At 39.6% G+C, this 24711-nt stretch overlaps 1 protein-coding gene and 1 long non-coding RNA gene across 3 annotated transcripts; one reads left to right on the top strand and one right to left on the bottom strand.

Moving 5' to 3' along the window:
- Positions 1-309: 309 nt before the first annotated feature.
- txnip (thioredoxin interacting protein) lies at positions 310-22288 on the top strand. The gene is made up of 8 exons (XM_062965421.1): positions 310-733; positions 12232-12304; positions 12417-12564; positions 12671-12773; positions 14730-14986; positions 16799-16961; positions 18364-18518; positions 20374-22288. The coding sequence occupies exons 1-8, from the start codon at positions 481-483 to the stop codon at positions 20419-20421; spliced, it is 1200 nt and encodes a 399-aa protein (XP_062821491.1). The 5' UTR covers positions 310-480; the 3' UTR covers positions 20422-22288.
- LOC134294417 (uncharacterized) lies at positions 22165-24711 on the bottom strand. 2 transcript variants are annotated; one of them, XR_010001329.1, is made up of 3 exons: positions 24380-24711; positions 22674-22745; positions 22165-22426 (listed from the first exon to the last, which is right to left on the bottom strand). It is a non-coding gene; the product is annotated as an uncharacterized LOC134294417 (long non-coding RNA). The 2 variants fall into 2 exon arrangements; XR_010001328.1 differs by lacking the exon at positions 24380-24711 and having other exon boundaries at positions 22674-23280.

The raw sequence follows: 24711 nt of genomic DNA, 5'->3' as shown, positions 1-24711 counted from the left end.
AAAACTGGCATTTGGGATTTATAGAATTTTATAATAAGTACAAAAAAATTAAAAATAAAAATTTATTATAACATCTAACAATATAATATAATAATAGTTTAAAATTGGCAATTGGGGTTTATAGAATTTATTATAATATATAATTGTTTAAAATTGGCTAATTGGGATTTATAGAATTTTATAGTAAGTACAAAAAAATTTAAAACTCAAAATTTATAATATATATTATATTATAATAATTGTTTAAAATTGGGATTTATAGAATAAAAATTAGAAATTTATTATATAATTATTTAAAATTGGCAATTGGAATTTATAGAATTTTTTAAAATTAGAAATATATATATATATATATATATTTGCCCTTTTTATGCTCCATTGGGTGGCACAACAAGACCCTTGTGCCCCTTTCCAGTGGTCAGTTGACCCCTTGATCTTTTGGCCCATTTGATCAGGAGGGAAACTAGATAGTGTTGAGCCATGGTGATGTTCAAGAAGCTGAAGGTGTTCCAGGTGTCCTTCTCGGAGCCAGAGGAGAAGGTCTATGGGAGCGGAGAGAAGGTCTGTGGCCGGGTGGAGGTCCAGGTGTCGGAGGTCACGCGGGTCACGGCCTTGCGCCTCCTGGCCTGTGGGGTGGCCAAGGTCTGCTGGACCGCCGGCCCACAGCAGCGCAAGCAGTGCATGGAATACCTGCGCTACGAAGAGGAGCTTCACCTGGAAGACCAGCCTCAAGGTGAGCATCTTCTCTCTCCTACTGCCAATTCCGGCCCGTCAGGTGGTTTGGACTCCCAACTCGACAGTGAAGAAAAATTATAAAAAGAAGATAAACAATGATAAAATAGATACAATATAAAAATATGAGTATATAATAATAATAATTATTATTATTATAAAGTTGAGCATCTCCTAAAGAAGGTACGGGCCAACTCGAGCCCTCCAGTGATCTTTCAAATGTAATTTTTCTAGTTAATACGAGTATAGGTAAAGGTTTTCCCCTGACGTTAAGTCCAGTCGTGACCGACTCTATGGGTTGGTGCTCATCTCCATTTCTAAGCCGAAGAGCCGGCGTTGTCCGTAGACACCTCCAAGGTCATGTGGCCATTGGCATGACTGCATCTTCTCTCTCCTACTGCCAATTCCGGCCCGTCAGGTGGTTTGGACTCACAACTCGACAGTGAAGAAAAATTATAAAAAGAAGATAAACAATGATAAAATAGATACAATATAAAAATATGAGTATATTATTATTATTATTATTATTATAAAGTTGAGCATCTCCTAAAGAAGGTACGGGCCAACTCGAGCCCTCCAGTGATCTTTCAAATGTAATTTTTCTAGTTAATACGAGTATAGGTAAAGGTTTTCCCCTGACGTTAAGTCCAGTCGTGACCGACTCTGTGGGTTGGTGCTCATCTCCATTTCTAAGCCGAAGAGCCGGCGTTGTCCGTAGACACCTCCAAGGTCATGTGGCCATTGGCATGACTGCATCTTCTCTCTCCTACTGCCAATTCCGGCCCGTCAGGTGGTTTGGACTCCCAACTCGACAGTGAAGAAAAATTATAAAAAGAAGATAAACAATGATAAAATAGATACATTATAAAAATATGAGTATATTATTATTATTATTATTATAAAGTTGAGCATCTCCTAAAGAAGGTACGGGCCAACTCGAGCCCTCCAGTGATCTTTCAAATGTAATTTTTCTAGTTAATACAAGTATAGGTAAAGGTTTTCCCCTGACGTTAAGTCCAGTCGTGACCGACTCTGTGGGTTGGTGCTCATCTCCATTTCTAAGCCGAAGAGCCGGCGTTGTCCGTAGACACCTCCAAGGTCATGTGGCCATTGGCATGACTGCATGGAGCGCTGTTACCTTCCCGCTGGAGCGGTACCTATTGATCTACTCACATTGGCATGTTTTCGAACTGCTAGGTTGGCAGGAGCTGCGGCTAACAGCAGGTGCTCATTCTGCTCCCAGGATTTGAACCTGGGATCTTTCAGTCTGCAAGTTCAGCAGCTCAGCGCTTTAACACACTGCGCCACCACCAGGGGCCCAATACGAATATATAATGATATAATAATTATTATTACAAAGTTGAGCATCTCCTAAAGAAGGTATGGGCCAACTCGAGCCCTCCAGCGATCTTTCAAATATAATTTCTCTAGTTAATATGAGTATATAATGATATAATAATAATTGTGTTGTCGAAGGCTTTCATCGCCAGGATCACAGGGTTGTTGTATGTTTTCCGGGCTGTCTGGCCATGTTCCAGAAGTATTCTCTCCTGACGTTTCGCCCACATCTATGGCAGGCATCCTCTGAGGTTGTGAGGTATGGAGAAAACTAGTTTTCTGCATACCTCACTTAGTTTTCTCCATACCTCACAACCTCTGAGGATGCCTGCCATAGATGTGGGCGAAATGTCAGGAGAGAATACTTCTGGAACATGGCCATACAGCCCGGAAAACATACAACAACCCTATAATAATTATTATTGTAAAGGTGGGCATCTTCTAAAGAAGGTATGGGCCAACTCTAGCCCTCCAATGAGCTTTCAAATGTAATTTCTCTAGTTAATATGAGTATATAATGATATAATAATAATTATTATAAAGATGGGCTTCTCCTAAAGCAGGTACAGGCTGACTCCGACCCCCAAAAGTAATGCAGTTGGATGGACAGAGTCAAAACCAGACTGAGTTAGACGCTTAGTGTCTTGAGACAGAAGGACGGACAGGAGAAAGGAGTATAATAATGTAATATAACTCTATAACTCCTTTCCACCTATTGCTAAGGAGGCTGTCCAGGTCCTGGAGTGATGTTTGGCAGTTATGATGATCTGGATGAGTGCTAACAAATTGAAATTCAATCCAGACAAGACGGAGGTACAACTTGGTCAGTCGAAAGGCCAAACAGACTATAGGGTTACAGGTCTTGGCAGTGGCCAGCGACCTTTTGCACAATTAAAACTCTGCCCGTACCTTGAGAAGCCAGGCTTAGCCACAGTCATCCATTCTCTTGTTAGATCCTGAATAGACTACTGCCTTTGAAGACTGTTCGGAAGCTTCAAGTAGTCCAAGTAATAATACTAGTACAGTAATAGATAAATGGCCACTTTGAGTCTCCCTTCTGGAGAGAAAAAGTGGAGTATAAACATAATATATTATAATATAACTAGCTGTGCCCGGCCACACGTTGCTGTGGCAAAGTGGTGGTGGTATTGGTTAAAAATTGTTGTGTAATTTTTATTTGACGTTATTTGTATTTTTTTAATTAATTTTATTGTAAGTTATCTTTTTATTTATTATATTTTATTATTGTATTGTATTAATTTTTAGTGTCTTAAATTATTTTTTAGTGTTTTTTTATTTTTTATTGGGTTGCTAGGAGACCAAGTTGGAGGAGCTTAGCCTTCTAACTGGCAGCAATTGGATAAAAGCAATTATTCCTCTCTCTCTAATTAGGACTTTATTTTTCTTTTCTTTTTGTTGTATCAACCTAGAGGCGTGGATGATGGGTTGTGTTGTCAAATTTCGAGGTTGGGGGGCCTGTAGTTTTGTTGTTTTGTGGGTCGCCGTGATGCCATCACTCTTTTATATATATAGATAGATATATAGACATATAAATAGCCACTTTGTGGAGAGAAAAAATGGGGTACAAATAAACATAATAATAATACAATGTATATGTAGCCACTTTGTGGAGAGAAAAAATGGGGTGTAAATAAACATAATACAGTAATAATAATTGTAGTAATTGTAGTAATATATAATAAATACCTACTTTGAGTCTCCTTTGTGGAGAGAAAAAGTGGGATATAAGTAAACATCACAATATGGTTGTTTTGAGAGGTGTTTTTTAGTAAACCGCTAAAAGAATTGGTTGCGGTTTCAAATGATTCATTGCAATAACTTAAAATAGATGTCAGCGGAATCTGTTGAGCAAGATGTTGATGGGAATGAGCTCAACTGGTCATTAAGGAGTTATGTTGCAAGTCAGCCATCTGCGTGATATGGGTGACCATATATATATAATGCAGATTCAACATACAGTTGGGGTAGATCCAGCTTGTGTTGGATCTTTTGTGTTTATAGATTGGTTATGTTTGTATGTGTTTCTAGGCCAGGCATGGGCAAACTTGGGCCCTCCGGGTGTTTTGGACTGCAACTCCCACAATTCCTAACAGCCGGTTATAATATTCTGTTTTTGGAGAATGAGGATATAAACAAAGATAATAAGAATATAAATAAAGATAATAATAGCGTACTTTTGGAGAATAAGAATATAAAAATAGTAATAATAGTGTATTTTGGAGAATAAGCTTATATATAAACATAATAATAATAGCTATTGCTATTAAGTTTATTTATATTCTTATTCTCCAAAAGCAAGCTATTATAATACAGTACAGTCTCACTTATTCAAGTTTCTGGATTATCCAATAATAAATATATTAATAATAATAATAAAAATAGAGTAAAATAAAGGTAATAGTAGTAACAATAATAGAGAAAAATAATAAATGTGCCATATATTCTCGAGTATTAGCTGACCCAAATATAAGCCAACCAGGACCCTCACCCGAGTATAAGCTGAAGGAGGTTTTTTCAGTTCTAAAAAAGGGCTGAAAAATTCGGCTTATACTCGAGTATATACAGTAATACTGATATTATTTTATACTAATAATATAATACTGTACATACATATAATATTGATAATAATGTTATAGTGTAATAATAATAACAATACACTATTATTGCCCACTCCTGTTCTAGGCACTTATAGAAATCCTTGTAATAATAATAATATTTGCTGAGTGGCGACAAAGGTGCTGAATTGCAAGAAGCGGCTCTGCTTTTGAAGAAGGGAGTGGGGTCAATAGGGAAGGGAACGCCCGGGATGGATGGATGGATGGATGCCCTTTCTGGGCATTTTAAAAATAAAGTGCTGCAATTTCTTGGCTCAGCAAGGCTTCTCTAGGAAGTACAGCCTGTCCCTGGTGCGTCCCATTCAGGGGTTATTATTAATAGGCGGTGCTTCCCAATTTGATAAGCGAGAGAGTAAGAAGAGACGTCATCTGCTGACGAAACTGAGGCTCAGAGCTTTGCTGTGAGAGAAAGATAAGGCCAAAAGCTGTAATCATTTCTGGACAGCAATAAAAGGGTTGGGATGGGGCCTCAATTGCATTTTTTAACAGCCAGTATATATATATTATTTGATACACAACAAACAAGATCACTATGCTGGCTTTTGTATTCAAACACACGTGAGACACTAATATTATAGTTATTACTATTATTATAGCCATTGTTATTGTCACTGGTAAAATTACTATTTTATTTTTAGAGTTGGAAGGGGAGCCCTGTCAAGGACAGAACGCCACAAGATTCAAAGTAACAGAGTTTATTAGATTACAGAACTCAAAAATGCCCGTAAAACACAAGGGCCAGGCAGTTTTTGCCTTTAGGAGCAAAAAGGGGCAAAAGTAAATGTTCAAAAGATAAACCGGATTAAACCGGAGTTTAATCCGGGTAAAAACAAACTGCTTGCTTCAGCCTGGGTATAAACGAAACGAAAGCCAAGGAACAAAAGATACAAAGAATGCAACTAATTGGCAGCAGATTCCTCTCTGCTGCCAACACTGTGCTTAGAGTAACTTGCGTCGCTCCCCCACACACACAGCAGACAGGATCTCCAACACGAGTAAATCAGCCAAGGATTGTAGCAGTTGAGTAGACCAGTTCCGTTCCGTAGATCAAAGCCAGAAGCAGACGTTTGTAGTTTTTCCAAGTCCAAGAAGGGGGGAAGACAAGCCGTGGTCAGTTCAGTCCGAGTTCTCAAAGCAGGAGATGGCGTCCGTCAAGAAGACGACGGAAGGTCAAGCTAATAAGAGTAAGCACAGGTTTGCACAAACAAATGCCCACACAATCCCTCCCGCCGTCTGACCCTGGATTCCAATCAACTTACGTCACAGCACAGGAAAGCACACAAGTCTTCAGGGAAGCGTCCCACACACACACGGATCCCAAGCGTTTGCCCAGATTACCTTGCCCAACGCAATTTGCAATTGCTCCCAAGCCCCATTTTATGCCAGTTACAAATCTTCATCACTGTCAGCTGTCCTCCTTAACCCGGGCGTTTCCTCATCACTTTCCTCGTCAGAGCTGGAACACCTCTGACTACGCCCAACAGCATCTCCAGCTGTGGATCCCGTCCCATCCCTCCAGCTAAACCATGGGTCTAATCCTGAAGGTCCCCATTCATCTTCTGTCCCATCATGGCCAGTGGCACCCACTTCCTCCCTTACCCGAGTCCAATCCATCTCATCCTCCTCTGAGCTAACCAGCCCCTCCTCCATTCTCTCCGTAAACCCTTCGAAAGACTCCTCGTCAGATGGTGCTGCAAATATGTCTCGCAGTCTTTTTCTCTCTCGCTCCTCGAGAGTATCTGACTCTCGAGGAGTCTTACGCCCACGTCTGTCAGTAACAGAGCCATGAGGCTCAATCATAACACTATCCCCTCTCACAAAGGCCTCCTCCCCCGATGGCGGAGAAGTGGCAGTGATACCCTCCGCTATAGCACCACGACGACTAGAGGTATCAAGTTTCAACAGCGAACGATGAAAGACTGGATGGACCTTTAAACTAGACGGTAAACGCAAACGAAACGCAACAGAAGAAATCTTTTTAACGATAGGAAAGGGACCCAAATACCGAGGCGCAAACTTTCCCCCAGCCTGTTTAATATGTTTGGAAGATAACCACACCAAATCCCCTTCTTCCAACTCCTCCCCTGCCTGCCTGTGGCGGTCAGCCTGAGTCTTCTGCGTTGCCTTAGCTTCCAACAGTAAGCGACGGGCAACATCATGCAATGCAGCCATTTCCGAAGAGCGGTACACAGGGTCCGAAGAGACCACATTGGTCGACGGCGCCACACCTCCCCGTGGGTGAAAACCATAAGTTAGCTCAAATGGCGTATGCTGACTAGACGTGTGCACCGCATTGTTGTAAGCAAATTCCGCCACCGGTAACCACTTTACCCAAGCCGTGGGTTGATCTAAACAAAAACAACGCAGATACTGCTCTAAGAGCCCATTAACCCGTTCCGACTGTCCATCCGTTTGCGGATGGAAAGCTGAAGACACGTTTAACTTAGTCCCCAAACACTCATGGAAGTGTTTCCAAAAGCGTGACACAAATTGCGGAGCCCTATCTGAAATAATCACCTCGGGTGCTCCGTGCAAACGATAGATGTGCTTTGTAAATAGTAAGGCCAACGTAGGGGCCGCCGGAATGGTTGAACAAGGAATAAAATGAGCCAGTTTACTAAATAAATCCACCACCACCCAAATACAAGTATAACCCCCAGACTTAGGCAAATCTGAAATAAAATCCATGGAAATGATTTGCCATGGCCTCTCCGGAACAGGTAAAGACGATAACAACCCTCTAGGGCGCCCAACAGGCGTCTTACTCTGCTGACAAACGGCGCAGCTGTCACAAAAGCGCAGAATGTCTTGCCGCATCTTTGGCCACCAGTAGCTCCTGGTGATAAGCTGTACGGTCTTGAACCTGCCAAAGTGCCCAGCCATGGGTTCGTCATGGTGGGCTCTAATCACCTCCAACCTGAGGGTCCCTACTGGTACGTAAACCTGCCCCCTACGCACCAATACCCCGTCTTGATCCTGGAGATGCGGCAGTATGGTACGGTTACCTGCAGAGAGCAGCATCAGTTGCTCCTGAGTCCACACATCATCCTTCTGAGCCTCAAGGATCTGGTCATGTAACCCAAGCTCATTATCTACAACACACAGAGAGGCAGTAGGCAAGATGGTCTGACATACTACCTGCTCATTGGTCTTAAATTCCGGCTTGCGGGATAAAGCATCGGCCCGCAAGTTTGCCTTCCCCTCCACGAACTGCACCTTGAAGTTAAACCTGGAGAAAAACAAAGCCCAGCGGATTTGACGCTGGTTTAACTTCTTTGCTGTTTGCAAGTGCTCTAAGTTCTTGTGATCAGATCTGACCACGATCTGGTGCCGTGCCCCTTCAAGCCAGTGCCGCCACACCTCAAACGCCACCTTAATCGCCAACAACTCCTTCTCCCATATGGTATAGTTCTGCTCGAAGGGTGTTAGTTGCCGCGAGTAAAATCCACAGGGACGCAAGGTCCCTGAGGAATCCTTCTGAGACAATACAGCCCCCAACGCGTAGCTAGAAGCGTCCGCTTCTACCACGAACGGTCTGTCAACATCAGGATGGGTTAGTATGTTGTCCGATTGAAAACTAGACTTTAGTTGTAGAAACGCCTCGTGAGCTTCCCGCCCCCACACAAATGGCTGTTTCTTGCGCAGAAGCTGCGTCAAAGGTACCGTGAGCTTTGCAAAATTCGGAATAAACTCCCGGTAGTAATTAGCGAAACCCAAGAACCTTTGTACATCCTTCTTAGTCTTCAGCTCCTGCCATGAGTTGACGGCGTCAACCTTATGTGGGTCCATTTTAAGTTCCCTACCTGACACTACATGACCTAGGAACTCCACTTCAGGCACATGAAAGACGCACTTGGAAGCCTTGGCGAAAAGCCCATTAGCCCGCAGTCGGTGCAGAACCTGCTTGACATGTTGACGATGTTCTTTCTCGTCCTTAGAAAAAATCAAGATATCATCCAAATAAATCACTAAAAATTGGTCAATTAGGTCCCTGAACACATCGTTCATGAACCTCTGGAATACCGCAGGAGCATTACAAAGCCCAAAAGGCATGACTCGGAACTCGTGGCATCCGAAACACGTGTTAAATGCCGTCTTCCATTCATCCCCTTCCCGTATACGGATTAAGTTATAGGCCCCCCGCAGGTCAAGCTTGGTAAAGACCTTAGCCCCTTGCACCCTTGATAACAGTTCCGAGATTAAAGGGAGCGGGTACCTATCCCGAATGGTGTATTTGTTTAGGATCCGATAGTCACAGACCAGCCTAAGTTCCCCAGTCTTTTTGGCTACAAAGAATACTGGTGCCGCAGTTGGAGAACTAGATGGGCGAATAAACCCCTTGGCTAAATTTTCATCTAGAAACTCCCGCAAAGCTTGCCTTTCCGGTACAGTCAAGGCATACAGCCTCCCTGCTGGCAGTTTCGCACCTTCTGCCAACTTGATGGCGCAATCATATGGCCTGTGCGGTGGTAATTTGTCCGCTTCTCTTTTACAAAATACATCAGAGAACTCCCCATACTCAGCAGGCACTCCCTCCATATCAGAATGAGTAACATTTAGAGTGCAACAGTCCTGCCTCTTTAAGATCACTTTACGTGTTGCCCAATCTACTTGTGGGTTTACTACAGCTAGCCAATCCATCCCCAGGATCACATCATATCTAGGCAAGCTCGTAATATCCCACACAAACGTTCCCGTTACTCCCTGCACCTCCCACGTTACTGCTGAGGTTTCATGGTTAACCACCCCAGTCTCCAGCAGTCTCCCATCTGCTCCTTCCACCCACACGTCGCATGCCTTGCGCACTCTAGGAATGCCATGCTTCTTAGCAAACTCGATATCTACATAGGAGACCGTAGCCCCTGAGTCCAGCAGTGCCAAAGTAGAAACAAGTTCCCTTCCCCCAACAGATAATGTAATGGGTACGAAAACATGCTTCCTCCCCTCAGTTGACTGCTTGAGGAGCCCTAGTGCGTTGGACTCACGTCGCACTAGGGCTGGCCTTTTCCCGAAAGCTGGGAAGGTTTCACATTACAATTTTTGGCAAAATGCCCAGCATTCCCACAGTACAAACACAAGCCCAGCTGCCTCCTACGGCTCTTTTCCTCTGTAGACAGCTTTTTAAAGACCCCAAGCTCCATGGGCTCTTCCCCCATCACCACAGGTGCCCTGGTTACATGCATGGGTGGCGCACACATTGCTTTTGAGTGTTTACGAGCCTCGAACCTTGCGTCTAAACGCAGCACCTTCGCTACTAAGGCGTCCCAGCTTTCAGCCGGCTCCAAGCGTGCTAATTCATCCTGGAGCATATCACTTAACCCGGCAGTAAATAAAAGCATGAATGCATTTTCCCCCCAATCCAGCTGGTGGCGATACAGGTTAAACTTATTTAAGTAATCCAAAACAGTCCCCTTTCCCTGTTTCAACCGATACAGAGCCCACCCAGCGTTCTCCGTGCGGAGAGGATCCCCAAAAGTATCAGTTAACAACTTTTTGAAATTATTCAAATTGTCCTTGACTGGGTCATTTCCCAAAATTAAATTAGTGGCCCATTGTCCTGCGGGACCGGTCAACAAACTCAAAATAAAGGCCACCTTGCTAGTGTTTGTAGGAAAAGCATGAGCACTGAGCTGAGAAAAATAAAGCTCCACTTGTGCCAAAAAGGTTGGCAACTTGCACCTGGTTCCGTCAAAGCGTTCAGGAGTCAAAACATGTCCTTTCACAGCCTGAGCTGTTTGGCTAACGGTAAAAGCCGTTTGCAATTGATCTACTTTGGCCCTTAACTCATCCATCGTCTTCCTGACGGGTTTATTGCTGCAATAAACTTTTTATGGGCGTTGGGCAATCTGTCAAGGACAGAACGCCACAAGATTCAAAGTAACAGAGTTTATTAGATTACAGAACTCAAAAATGCCCGTAAAACACAAGGGCCAGGCAGTTTTTGCCTTTAGGAGCAAAAAGGGGCAAAAGTAAATGTTCAAAAGATAAACCGGATTAAACCGGAGTTTAATCCGGGTAAAAACAAACTGCTTGCTTCAGCCTGGGTATAAACGAAACGAAAGCCAAGGAACAAAAGATACAAAGAATGCAACTAATTGGCAGCAGATTCCTCTCTGCTGCCAACACTGTGCTTAGAGTAACTTGCGTCGCTCCCCCACACACACAGCAGACAGGATCTCCAACACGAGTAAATCAGCCAAGGATTGTAGCAGTTGAGTAGACCAGTTCCGTTCCGTAGATCAAAGCCAGAAGCAGACGTTTGTAGTTTTTCCAAGTCCAAGAAGGGGGGAAGACAAGCCGTGGTCAGTTCAGTCCGAGTTCTCAAAGCAGGAGATGGCGTCCGTCAAGAAGACGACGGAAGGTCAAGCTAATAAGAGTAAGCACAGGTTTGCACAAACAAATGCCCACACAATCCCTCCCGCCGTCTGACCCTGGATTCCAATCAACTTACGTCACAGCACAGGAAAGCACACAAGTCTTCAGGGAAGCGTCCCACACACACACGGATCCCAAGCGTTTGCCCAGATTACCTTGCCCAACGCAATTTGCAATTGCTCCCAAGCCCCATTTTATGCCAGTTACAAATCTTCATCACTGTCAGCTGTCCTCCTTAACCCGGGCGTTTCCTCATCACTTTCCTCGTCAGAGCTGGAACACCTCTGACTACGCCCAACAGCATCTCCAGCTGTGGATCCCGTCCCATCCCTCCAGCTAAACCATGGGTCTAATCCTGAAGGTCCCCATTCATCTTCTGTCCCATCATGGCCAGTGGCACCCACTTCCTCCCTTACCCGAGTCCAATCCATCTCATCCTCCTCTGAGCTAACCAGCCCCTCCTCCATTCTCTCCGTAAACCCTTCGAAAGACTCCTCGTCAGATGGTGCTGCAAATATGTCTCGCAGTCTTTTTCTCTCTCGCTCCTCGAGAGTATCTGACTCTCGAGGAGTCTTACGCCCACGTCTGTCAGTAACAGAGCCATGAGGCTCAATCATAACAAGCCCAAAGGTCATCTAGTCTCACCTCCACGCCATGCAAGACTAAAATAATAATAGTAATAGCTAGTATTATAATTATGATTACTATTATTACAGCCATTGTTATTGTCACTAGTATAATTACTATTTTATTTTTAGAGTTGGAAGGGGAGCCCAAAGGTCATCTAGTCTCACCCCTATTCCATGCAAAACTGAAATAATAATAATAGCTAATACAGTAGAGCCTCGCTTATCCAAGCTAAACGGGCCGGCAGAAGCTTGGATAAGTGAATATCTTGGATAATAAGGAGAGATTAAGGGCGGGATATAAATGTATTAAATAAATTATATATATGTATATGTGTTTGTGTGTGTGTGTGTGTGTGTGTATATATATATATATAATCAGAATAGCAGCTCTTTTTGAAATTATTTTTCGGCTTTGCAAGGGGAAATTCAGGGGAATCATTGGAAACCGCATTGTATTTAATGTTTATTTTAAAAACAGCTCTATTTTAACAGACATCTCTCTGTTTCTGCTCTCTTCCCAGATGCGGATGGTTCTGTGATTCTGAGGCCCGGAAATGTCTACGAATACAAGTTCTCCTTCCAGCTGCCCCAAGGGTCAGTATCTGCCGGAGAAAGGCGGCCATTGCGATCGTGGTTTAGAAGCCAACATAGAATAAGGTGCATGTCTTGTGCTGTGTTTTAACCTGTGTGTGTGTCCCCTTTGCAGGCCCCTCGGGACCACCTTCAAGGGCAAGTACGGCTCCGTGGACTACTGGGTCAAGGCCTTCCTGGACCGGCCTTCTTTCCCTACTGAGAAGGTCAAGAAGGAGTTCAAGGTCATGGACGAGATTGACGTCAACACGCCTGACCTCATGGTGAGCCTCGCAACTTGACCTCAGGCCCTTATGCTCACCTTTGATCGTATGCATCTAAGCCAGAAATGCAACCCAAACTAATGTTGCAACCTTATTTTCCTTGCAGTGCCCCATCTCTGCCAAGAAGGAGAAGAAGGTGTCCTGCATGTTCATCCCCGACGGCCACGTCTCGGTCAGCGCCAGAATTGACCGCAAAGGCTTCTGTGATGGTGAGTTTCCTTGATTTTCATTTCATGGAAGAGGGCTAAAATTTTCTGTCTGTCTATAGTTTGAGTGTTGGACTACGGCTCTGAAAATGCGTGTGTTTGTTTCTCCGTGTGTGTGTGTGTGTATATATAATATATTAGCGACATTTATATCCCACCGTTCTTAGGGTAGCTTACAAGTTATATATACATACAATCTATATATATAAAAGAGTGATGGCATCAGGGCAGCGGACAAAACAACAAAACTACAGGCCCCCCAACCTCAAAATTTGACAACACAACCCATCATTCATGCCTCTAGGTTGATACAACAAAAAGAAAAGAAAAATAAAGTCCTAATTACAGAGAGAGGAATAATAGTTTTTATCCAATTGCTGCCAGTTTGAAGGCTAAAGCTCCTCCCACTTGGTCTCCTAGCAACCTACTCAGCCCAGGGGACAGGCACAGTTAGGCCTCACTTAGGCCTCTTCCACAGATTATCAGATTTTAACTGGATTATATGGCAGTGTAGACTCAAGGCCCTTCCACACAGCTATATAACCCATTTAGAATCTTATATTATCTGCTTTGAACTGGATTATCTTGACTCCACACTGCCATTTAATCCACTTCAGTGTGCATACTAAACATAAAGACAACCATACAACAGACGTTCAATACCACCACGACCTCAACAATTTCTCACCAACACCACCAGACAACGCCACAGCAACGTGTGGCCGGGCACAGCTAGTATATTATATTATTAGTAGATTATTAGTGTATTACAATGTAAGCATTATTGCAATATAAGTGTTATATATTACTATATTGTACTATAACACTATATTGCAATATTTTTAATAATATTACATGTAATATAAATAAATATTTATATGGCCACACAGCCCGAAAGACATACAACAACCCTGTGATCCTGGCCATGAAAGCCTTCGACAACAAATATACAATAGTGTATTATTATATTATATATTAGTATAGCATAATATGAGTATTATATATTATTGTTATATTGACACAGGAGGCATGGTGGAATTTTTGTCTTCCTGGCTCCCTCCTTCACTCTGGCCCAACATACATATATAACATAATATACCAATAATACAATATAATATTATATATTAAATGTAATATTACTAATAATATTACAATATATTGATATAGTACAATATAGTAATTTATTGCCAGTATTGTGCTATGCTAATAATTTAATATTGTATGTAAACTTAATTTGTAAGCTGCTCTGAGTCCCTTTCGGGGTGAAAAGGGCGGGATATAAATGTAGTAAATTAATAAATAATAAATTATATCTATATATATAAATGAGTGATGGTATCACGGTGACCCACAAAACAACAAAACTACAGGCCCCCCAACCTTGAAATTTGACAACACAACCCATCATCCACGCCTCTAGGTTGATACAACAAAAAGAAAAGAAAAATAAAGTCCTAATTAGAGAGAGAGGAATAATTGCTTTTATCCAATTGCTGCCAGTTAGAAGGCTAAGCTCCTCCAACTTGGTCTCCTAGCAACCCAATAAAAATAATAAAAAACCACTAAAAATTAATACAATAAAATACTATAATAACAGAAAATAACTAAAAATAATACAAGACAATAATAAAATATAATAAATAAAAATATAACTTACAATAAAATTAATAAAAAATGCAAATAAAGTCAAATAAAAATTACACAACAATTTTAAACCAATACCACCACCACTTTGCCACAGCTAGTATATATATAAAGCCTTTGAGTTGCACACACTCAGCCTTAGGAAACCCTGCCATAGCTTTGATTCACGATCCACATGAGTCGGAAATGTAACAACATCAACAAAGGTGTTCTTATGTAAACAAAACCTCTGGTTTCTGGAATGACTCACCTTGCAGACGACGAAAGAGTTGCGGTTTGGTGTTTAAGTTTCCCATTTCCTTCCTGTCCTCGCAGGCGACGAGATCTGCATCAACGCCGACTTTGAGAACACGTGTTCGCGCATCGTGGTGCCCAAGGCGGCCATCCTGGCCAAGCACACCTACCTGGCCGGCGGTCAGACCAAGGTCTTCTGCCAGAAGCTCTCCTGCGTGCGCGGGAACCACATTGTCTCCGGGATGAGCGAGTCCTGGCGCGGGAAGAGCATCCGCGTCAAGAAGATCAAGCCCTCCATCCTCGGATGCCACATCCTCCGCGTGGAGTACTTCCTCCAGGTCAGCAGCACCATAGATAGCATCATCATCATCCCTATGATGAAGATTATATTATATTTTATTATAATACTAGCTGTGCTCTGCCCACGCGTTGCTGTGGCCAATTGGAATTGCAGTGAATAGCCTCGCTGCTTCAAAGCCTGGCCGTTTTCTACTAGGGATGTGTAGTTTGTTTGTAAGAATGTAGAGACGTGGATGAGGGGTTGTGTTGTCAACTTTCTAGGTTGGGGGGCCTTTAGTTTTGTTGTTTTGCCCGTTGGAGCGATGCCATTCTCCTTTTATATATATAGATAGATGATATAGTATATTTTTATGTACCGTATATACTCGAGTATAAGCTGACCCGAATATAAGCAGAGGCATCTAATTTTACTATAAAAAACCTAGTATAAGCCGAGAGGGGTAAATTTCAGAAATAAAAATAGATACCAATAAAATTACATTAATTTAGGAATCAGTAGGTTAAATGTTTTTGAATATTTACATCAAGCTCAAATTTAAGATAAGACTGTCCAACTCTGATTAAATCATTCTCATCTTCAATGTCAATGTGCTTATGTATGCTTTTAATAAAAATAGAGTAAAATATTACATCTAATAATAACAACAAATACAGGAAAATAATGCAAGTAATAATAAATAGAGTAAAATAATAAATGCAATAATAAAATCAGAGTGAAATAATAAATGTAATAATACCAATAATAATAGAGAAAAAGAATAAATGTACCATATATTCTCAAGTATAAGCTGACCCAAATATAAGCCAACCCGAACCCTTACCCGAGTAGAAGCCGAGGGGGGCTTTTTCAATCTTAAAAAAAGGGCTGAAAAACTAGGCTTATACTCGAGTGTATACAGTATTTTGTGTCAAAAGCATTGCATCAATAAAAAAGTATAAAAACTGATAAAGGGAGCACAAGCAGTGAAATAATTTTAGACCAAAAGCGGGCAACGGTGCCATTTTTGCCAGGTTGTCTTTTGATCTGTGGAAATAGGCCTTCCCTGAAGCAGAAGAATACCAGCAGCAGCAACATAATATATAATAATATAATAATATTAATTATGTTATACGTTAAATGTAATATTACTATTAATACTACCATATAATGATATAGTACAATATAGTAATTTAATGCTTCTATTGTGGTATGCTAATAATATATTATTACTAGTTGTACCTGGCCACGCATTGCTGTGGCGAAGTATGGTGCTATAGGAAATAAAGTATTGAGGAATTGGTGGTAGTTAAGGTAAAGGGTAAAGGTTTTCCCCTGACATTAAGTCCATTATAAATGGGTTATATAGCTGTGTGGAAGGGCCTTGAGTCTACATTGCCATATAATCCAGTTAAAATCAGATAATCTGTATTTTATAGGCAGTGTGGAAGAGGCCTAAGTGAGGCCTAACTCTGCCTGTCCCCTGGGTGAGTGGGTTGCTAGGAGACCAAGTGGGCAGAGCTTAGCCTTCTAACTGACAGCAATTGGATAAAAACAATTCTCCCTCTCCCTCTAATTGGGACTTTATTTTTCTTTTCTTTTTGTTGTATGAACGTAGAGGCGTGGATGAGGGGTTGTGCTGCCAAGTTTAGTGTTTCTGGGATGTGTAGTTTTGTTGTTTTGTCCTAGGCCGAAATTTCATTACCCTTTTATATATATAGATGTTCATTTGGTTTGTAAGCCGCTCTGAGTCCCCTCCGGGGGTGAGAAGAGCGGGATATAAATGGAGTAAATAAATATTGCAAAGCCAGGTGTACTGTCTGACATGGATGACTCGATCTCATGGATTTTGTCCTCCTTTCCTTCCTTTCAGATCTACGCCAGCGTGCCTGGGTCCAAGAAGGTGCTTCTGGAGCTTCCGCTGGTCATTGGGAGCAAGTCGTCCGGGATCGGGAGCCGCAGCTCCAGCATGGCCAGCAGCCAGGCCAGCTCCGAGATGAGCTGGGTCGACCTCAACCTCCCCGACGCGCCCGAAGGTGAGATGAGAGAGGAGGGGAGGCAGCAGGGGGTTGGACTGGATGTCCTCGTGGGTCCCTAGCATGCTATCTAGCTGCTATCTAACTTTTATACCAGGGACCAGTTCATGGTCCCTCAGGCCGTTGGAGTTCTGGACTGTCATTTTTAAAAATAACTATGAACAAATTCCTATGCACGCTGCACATACCTTATTTTGAAGTAAAAAACCAAAATAGGCAGAAATGCAGCCTCGATGTTAATAATAATCATAATAAAGGGGGTTCAAAGAGACCCCTTGGGCCATTTAGTCCAACTCCCTTCTGACTTTGTGCACCAAAAGCACCCCTGACAGATGGACACCCAGCCTCAATGTTGTTAATAATAACAATAATAATATAATAAATCACACAGTCCTAAATTCTTGGGAAGGGTTTGATTTGTGATATGAAATCCAGCATATATATATCTCGTTTGCTGTTTTATACTGCGTCCTTGTATCAATATAATAATAATATTTTTAAATCAATATTTAATGTATTTAATTTTAATTGATTGAATTGTCTGTAATATTTTTATATTGTGTTTTATTGTAAGCCGCCCTGAGTCTCCTATGGGTGAGAAGGGCGGGATATAAGTATAATAATAATAATAATAATAATAATAATAATAGGGTTGGACGAGACCCTTTGGGCCATTGAGTCCAACTCCCTTCTGACTTTGTGCACCAAAAGCACCCCTGACAGATGGACACCCAGCCTCAATGTTGTTAATAATAACAATAATAATATAATAAATCACACAGTCCTAAATTCTTGGGAAGGGTTTGATTTGTGATATGAAATCCAGCATATATATATCTCGTTTGCTGTTTTATACTGTGTCCTTGTATCAATATAATAATAATATTTTTAAATCAATATTTAATGTATTTAATTTTAATTGATTGAATTGTCTGTAATATTTTTATATTGTGTTTTATTGTAAGCCGCCCTGAGTCTCCTATGGGTGAGAAGGGCGGGATATACGTATAATAATAATAATAATAATAATAATAATAATAATAATAATAATAATAATAATAATAATAATAATAATAATAGGGTTGGACGAGACCCTTTGGGCCATTGAGTCCAACTCCCTTCTGCCTTTGTGCACCAAAAGCATTAGCAAAGCATCCCTTAATAATTAATAAAATAATAATTAAAATACCATTATAAACAAGCAAAGCTTTGGAAGGTGCACTCCAGGTGAGGGAAGAGATGGAAGAGGTTACTCTTTTTCTATCCGTATTGATGGGGGTTGGACTTGGATGGCCCTTGCAATGTCTCCTAAGGCAATTCCTGGTGCAGCCCACCTTTTTGTTATCTCCCCTCCCCACTGTATTTGATATACATAATAATAAATAAACCTTCCTTCTTGCAGCCCCTCCGTGCTACCTGGACATTGTTCCCGAGGACCACCGGCTGGAGAGCCCCACGGCCCCGCTGCTGGACGACCTGGACGGCTCCTCCTTCGACAGCCCGCTCTTCATGTACGCCCCACAGTTCCAGTTCATGCCCCCGCCCACGTACACAGAGGTCAGTCGTCATAACAGGAATAATAAGGCTTTGGTCATATCGCGCTGGCTTTTATTGTGAGCCACTTTGAAAAAGTGGAATACTAAAAACTGTGATGATGATAATGTTATTTATATTTATTGACTACATTTATATCCTGCTCTTCTTTCTCACCCCGGAGGGGACTCAGAGCGGCTTATAAATCAAATTTACATACAATATTATATTATTAGCATAGCACAATATAAGCATTAAATTACTATATTGTACTATATCATTATATGGTATTATTATTAGTAATATTACATTTAATATATATTATAGTACTAGCTGTGCCCGGCCACGCGCTGCTGTGGCGAAGTATGGTGGTATGGGAAATAAAGTATTGAGGAATTGGTGATAGTTAAGGTAAAGGGTCCCCTGGGCTTAGTGGGTTGCTAGGAGACCAAGTGAGCGGAGCTGAGCCTTCTAACTGGCAGCAACTGGATAAAAACAATTATTCCCCTTCCTCTAATTAGGACTTTATTTTTCTTTTCTTTTTGTTGTATCAACCTAGAGGCATGGATGAGGGGTTGTGCTGTCAATTTTCGAGGTTGGGGGGCCTGTAGTTTTGTTGTTTTGTCCACTGCCGTGATGCCATCACTCTTTTATATATATAGATAATTAATATTATATTGTATTATTAGTAGTATAATGTTATATTCCATGATAATATTATCAATATTATATGTATATTTATTTATTTATTTTATTTATTGACTACATTTATATCCCGCTCTTCTCACCCCGGAGGGGACTCAGAGCGGCTTACAAATCAAATGAACATACAATGTATTATTAGCACAGCACAATATAAGCATGAAATTACTATATCATGTTGTACATGATTATGTACAATGTTGTATTGTACTTAGTTTTATTGTGAGCCACTTTGGGTCTCCCTTTTTATTAGGAAAAAAAGCAAGATATTATTACTGACACAAAGACAGAGTACAACATAGCAAACGATATATATGCTGGATTTCGTATCACAAAATCACAACTTGAACATTACTACAATATTATTATTATTGTGTTGTACTTGGTTTTATTGTGAACTTCTTTGAAAAAGTCAGATATAATTATTATTATTATTGTTATTTGCCAGTTTCTTTATTAGTATTATATAATATAATATTGTATGTAAATTTAATTTGTAAGCCGCTCCGAGTCCCCTTCGGGGTGAGAAGGGTGGGATATAAATGTATTAAATATATAAATAAATATTATTTGACAGTTTCTTTATTATTGTTATTATTAATAATAGCAGTATTATATGCCACCTTCTGCAGTATTATTATTTGCCAGTTTCTTTATTATTAGTATTAGTAGTAATATTGTAAGTTGTTTCTTGTTATTATTATTAATAGTAGTAGTATTATATGCCAGGTTCTGCAGTATTATTTGTCAGTTTCTTTATTATTAGTATTAGTAGTATTATTTGTCAGTTTCTTTATTGTTATTATTAATAGTATTATATTCCAGTTTCTGCAGTATTATTATTTGCCAGTTTCTTTATTATTAGTATTAGTAGTAGTATTTGCTAGTTTCTTTATTGTTATTGTTATTATTAATAGTAGTAGTAGTATTGTATGTCAACTTCTGCAGTATTATTTGCCAGTTTCTATATTATATGCTAGGTTCTATATTGCTATTATTGCTCATTATTAGCCAGCTTCTATATTATTATTATTATTGTCTTGTTTTCAAATCTGGCTCCTGTTCCTTTGCTCTCTCTCTCCATCATCTTATGATGTCTCAAGTTTCCTTTGGGAGAGATATAAGGCAGGATATAAATAAACATAATAATAATCCCATTGTTTTCCTCTCTTTCCAGGTGGATCCCTGTACCATCAACAACAACAACAACATCAAGGTCCAATGAGATTCAGAAAGAAGCCACAATGCGTTATCTTTGTTTTTCTTCCTTTCTGATGGACTTTTATTCCAAAGAGTTGCATCTGTTCGTTGCAACAAAGAAGAAGAAGAAGAGACTCCAATTAGGCCTTTCCTCCTGCATTTTAGGATCCTTTTTGGGAGCTTCCTTTCTTCTCCCTAGAAAAGGCGCTTGGGAGCCAGAAGTGTGGGTTGGCGATGATGCAAAGGACAGCAGCGGAAAAAGGAGAAAGAAACAACTACTGAAAAATCTCAAATGGAATGGTTGCAATTTGAGATCGGAGATGGAAAATGGATGTTTTTGGTGTGAAACTGTGGCTTTTTGTACGTTGTTTATGGCTCCTGTGAATAGAGGTGACTCTTAGGCCTTTTAAGGCCTAAAAGTCTTGAGTTAAGGTGGATTTAAGGTGGAATTTTGCAAGAAAGAGTTGCATTGAGATCAGTTACTGTTATTTAACACTGAATAGAGACAATTCTTGGGCATTTTAAGGCCTTAAAGTCTTGATTTAAGGTGGATTTTTGCAAGAAAGTGTTGCATTGAGATCAGTTATTGTTATCAATACCTAATAGTAACAATTCTTAGGCTTTTTAAAGCCTCAAAGTCTCAATTTAAGGTGGATTTCTGCAAGAAAGTGTTGCATTGAGATCTGTTATTGTTATCAATACCTAATAGTAACAATTCTTAGGCTTTTTAAAGCCTCAAAGTCTCAATTTAAGGTGGATTTCTGCAAGAAAGTGTTGCATTGAGATCTGTTATTGTTATCAATACCTAATAGTAACAATTCTTAGGCTTTTTAAAGCCTCAACGTCTCAATTTAAGGTGGATTTCTGCAAGAAAGTGTTGCATTGAGATCTGTTATTGTTATCAATACCTAATAGTAACAATTCTTTGGCTTTTTAAAGCCTCAAAGTCTCAATTTAAGGTGGATTTCTGCAAGAACGTGTTGCATTGAGATCAGTTATTGTTATTAATACCTAATAGCAACTATTCTTAGGCTTTTTAAAGCCTCAAAGTCTCGATTTAAGGTGGATTTCTGCAAGAAAGTGTTGCATTGAGATCAGTTATTGTTATCAATACCTAATAGTAACAATTCTTAGGCTTTTTAAAAGCCTCAAAGTCTCAATTTAAGGTGGATTTCTGCAAGAAAGAGTTGCATTGAAGTCACTGTTCGTTATTATTATTGTTAGAACAGCAATAAACACTCCTCCGTTCGAGGCAATAAGCAAATTAATCTAGATTTTTTTTTGCTTTTCTTTTGCCATTTAAAAGCAAACAAGCATTGTTATTTACTTGATTTTTAATACTTGTTGTTTATGGTTTTTTTTGCTTTTTTGGTGTGTGGATAAACCAGGAAAAGATTGGGAATATTTAGAGATATGTTCCCATTAAATATATGTATATGTATGTATCTCAGGCATTTTTCACGGCATCTTTGAAATACCTTTAAGACCAAATATATATTGTTTGCAAACACAAAAACCGGTGCCAAAATGACTTTGCCTTTTTTCTATCCAAAGCCTTAAAAAGCCTCTCGATTTTTCTATCTAGTAACTTGGTTTATCCCCAACTGAGATAAAAAATGCACTTTTTATTATTGTATTCTTTCTGATAGCACTGCATTATTATTATTGTTGTTTTGTTGTTATTATTCAAAGTGTTAATGAAGCCCAGGTTTCAATGTAATGCAAGAGAGACACTGATCTTCTGTTTGTTTTCTACTCTTTTGTGATGTTTTCATTTTTTTTTGTATTGGTTTGAAAAAAGTTAATTATATTTTGTACTGTTTTAAAACAAGCCTCCTTTATTGGGGTGACATTTCTTAATAATAAAAGTTTCCAAAACTTTTAAAAAAAAACAACGGTTCCTTGTATTGTTCCATTTGTGGTTTGCTTTTTTGCATCAAAGTGGCATCGAACTGCATCAGTTCTACAATGTAGATGCATCCAGATGGGTCCTTGGTGTTTATGCTCGTTTTCTCATGTTATATTTACTACTAGATAATAATGAAAACAGGGTAAAATAAATGTAATAGTAGCAACAATAATAGAGAAAAATAATACATGTACCATATATTCTCGAGTATAAGCTGACCCAAATATAAGCCAACCAGGACCCTCACCCGAGTATAAGCCGAGGGGGGCTTTTTCAGTCTTAAAAAAAGGGCTGAAAAACTAGGCTTATACTCGAGTATATACAGTATATCAATTATGAGCCCCCGGTGGCTGAGCTGCTGAACTTACAGACTGAAAGGTCGCAGGTTCGAGTCCTGGGAGCGGAGTGAGCTCCCGCTGTTAGCCCCAGCTTCTGCCAATCTAGCAGTTCAAAAACATGCCAATGTGAGTAGATCAATTGGTACAGCTCCCAAAATATTTCCTCTTAGGGATGTTAAATATAGAAAAAGACAGAAATAAGGAAATTCTATTTAATTATCTCACTACCGCTGCAAGAATGACTTTTGCCAAATACTGGAAAGAGAAAGAAAAGTCGGAAACAAGGTATTGGATAAACAAGATCTGGGAAATAATGAATATGGATAAGCTAACATATCTTTTAAAGAACAACCAAGGCAGGCCCAAAAAACAGACAAGACTGGGAATTGGTTAAAAACTATTTGAAAGAAGAGGAATATAAGGTGATTATCTAACTAAAATGAGTGAGGAAAAGGTCTGCAAAGCAACTGAGTATGTGAATAATAGGCAATATGTAAAATAGAGACACTAGATAGAGATGGTTGAGAAAAAGAATGTAAAATGTCTTTTATGCAGAATACTGTGCAAAAGATGGAAGTCAATTTTATGTCCTCTTTTTTTTCTTTTTCCTATATATATATATATATATATATATATATATATATATATATATATATATATACTTTTTTCTCTTCTTTCTTTCCTGTCACTGATATTTTGTATTTTTTTTCCTGTATGTCAAATCTTGATCTTATTTTATTTTTATGTTGAAAGCACTAATAAAAATCATTAAAAAAAAAAAAAGAAAACATGCCAATGTGAGCAGATCAATAGGTACGGCTCCTATTGGCGGGAAGGTAACAGTCATGCCAGTGGCCACACGACCTTAGAGGTGTCTATGGACAACGCTGGCTCTGCAATGATATTACAATTTTATAATTATTATAATATACTGTAGTAATAATGATGATGATAATAACCCAAAGGAATGTGCTGCCCTTTTATTATTATTATTATAATTATATATATATACTAGCTGTGCCCAGTCACGCGTTGCTGTGGCAAAGTGGTGGTGGTATTGGTTAAAAGTAGTTGTGGAATTTTTATTTGACGTTATTTGTATTTTTTTAATTAATTTTATTGTAACTTATCTTTTTTATTTATTATGTTTTATTATTTTGTTGTATTATTTTTAGTTATTTTGTTATAGTATTTTATTGTATTAATTTTTTTAGTGTTTTTAATTATTTTTATTGTATTATTTGTATTTATTTTATTTTTTATTCTTTTATTAACACTGGGCTGAGTGGGTTGCTAGGAGACCAAGTGGGCGGAGCTTAGCCTTCTAAGTGGCAGCAATTGGATAAAAACATTTATTGCTCTCCCTCTAAGTAGGACTTTATTTTTCTTTTCTTTTAGTTGTATCAACCTAGAGGCGTGGATGATGGGTTGTGTTGTCAAATTTCGAGGTTGGGGGGCCTGTAGTTTTGTTGTTTTGTGGGTTGCCGTGATGCCATCACTCATTTATATATATAGATATATATACATCCCATTTATTTTTCCATTCCATTCAATGATGCAACTCCATTCCGTTGACTTTGGCACAAAGGAATGGCATTCAATTCCATTCCAGGAATACACCGTAATTGCATTATTGTCCTGGAATGGAATTCAATGCATTATTACTATTATTACTATTATTATCCTTTCCTGGAATGGAATGCAACTCATTATTATTATGGTGGCACCGAAGTTACCTGCAAAGCCCGGCCTTTGGCATGTTTTCTTTCCCGTGTTTTTCAGCACGTAACACCTGCAAAAAAGCACAATTCAAGGTTAACGCAATTGGCGATTGTTTCTGCTTGGCATGTTTTTATTGCCTTCATGTGACTCACCTTTACCTAAATAAAAGCCAGAATATTCCAGAAGAATTGCAATCACATGATTCAAGGAAGCTTGCTTTTTGCAGAATATATATACGAGGGTTATCCAGAAAGTAGATTACATTTTGGAATTAAAAATGAACAAAGTATAGGAAAAAAATATTTATTATATGCAGTTGAAAGCCACACTTAAATACTACTTTTAA

Source organism: Anolis carolinensis, unplaced genomic scaffold (genome assembly GCF_035594765.1).
Source record: "Anolis carolinensis isolate JA03-04 unplaced genomic scaffold, rAnoCar3.1.pri scaffold_14, whole genome shotgun sequence".
Lineage (NCBI taxonomy): Eukaryota > Metazoa > Chordata > Lepidosauria > Squamata > Dactyloidae > Anolis > Anolis carolinensis.
The sequence above is the reverse complement of the archived record's forward strand: the minus strand, read 5'-3'. Positions and strand labels throughout refer to the sequence as shown.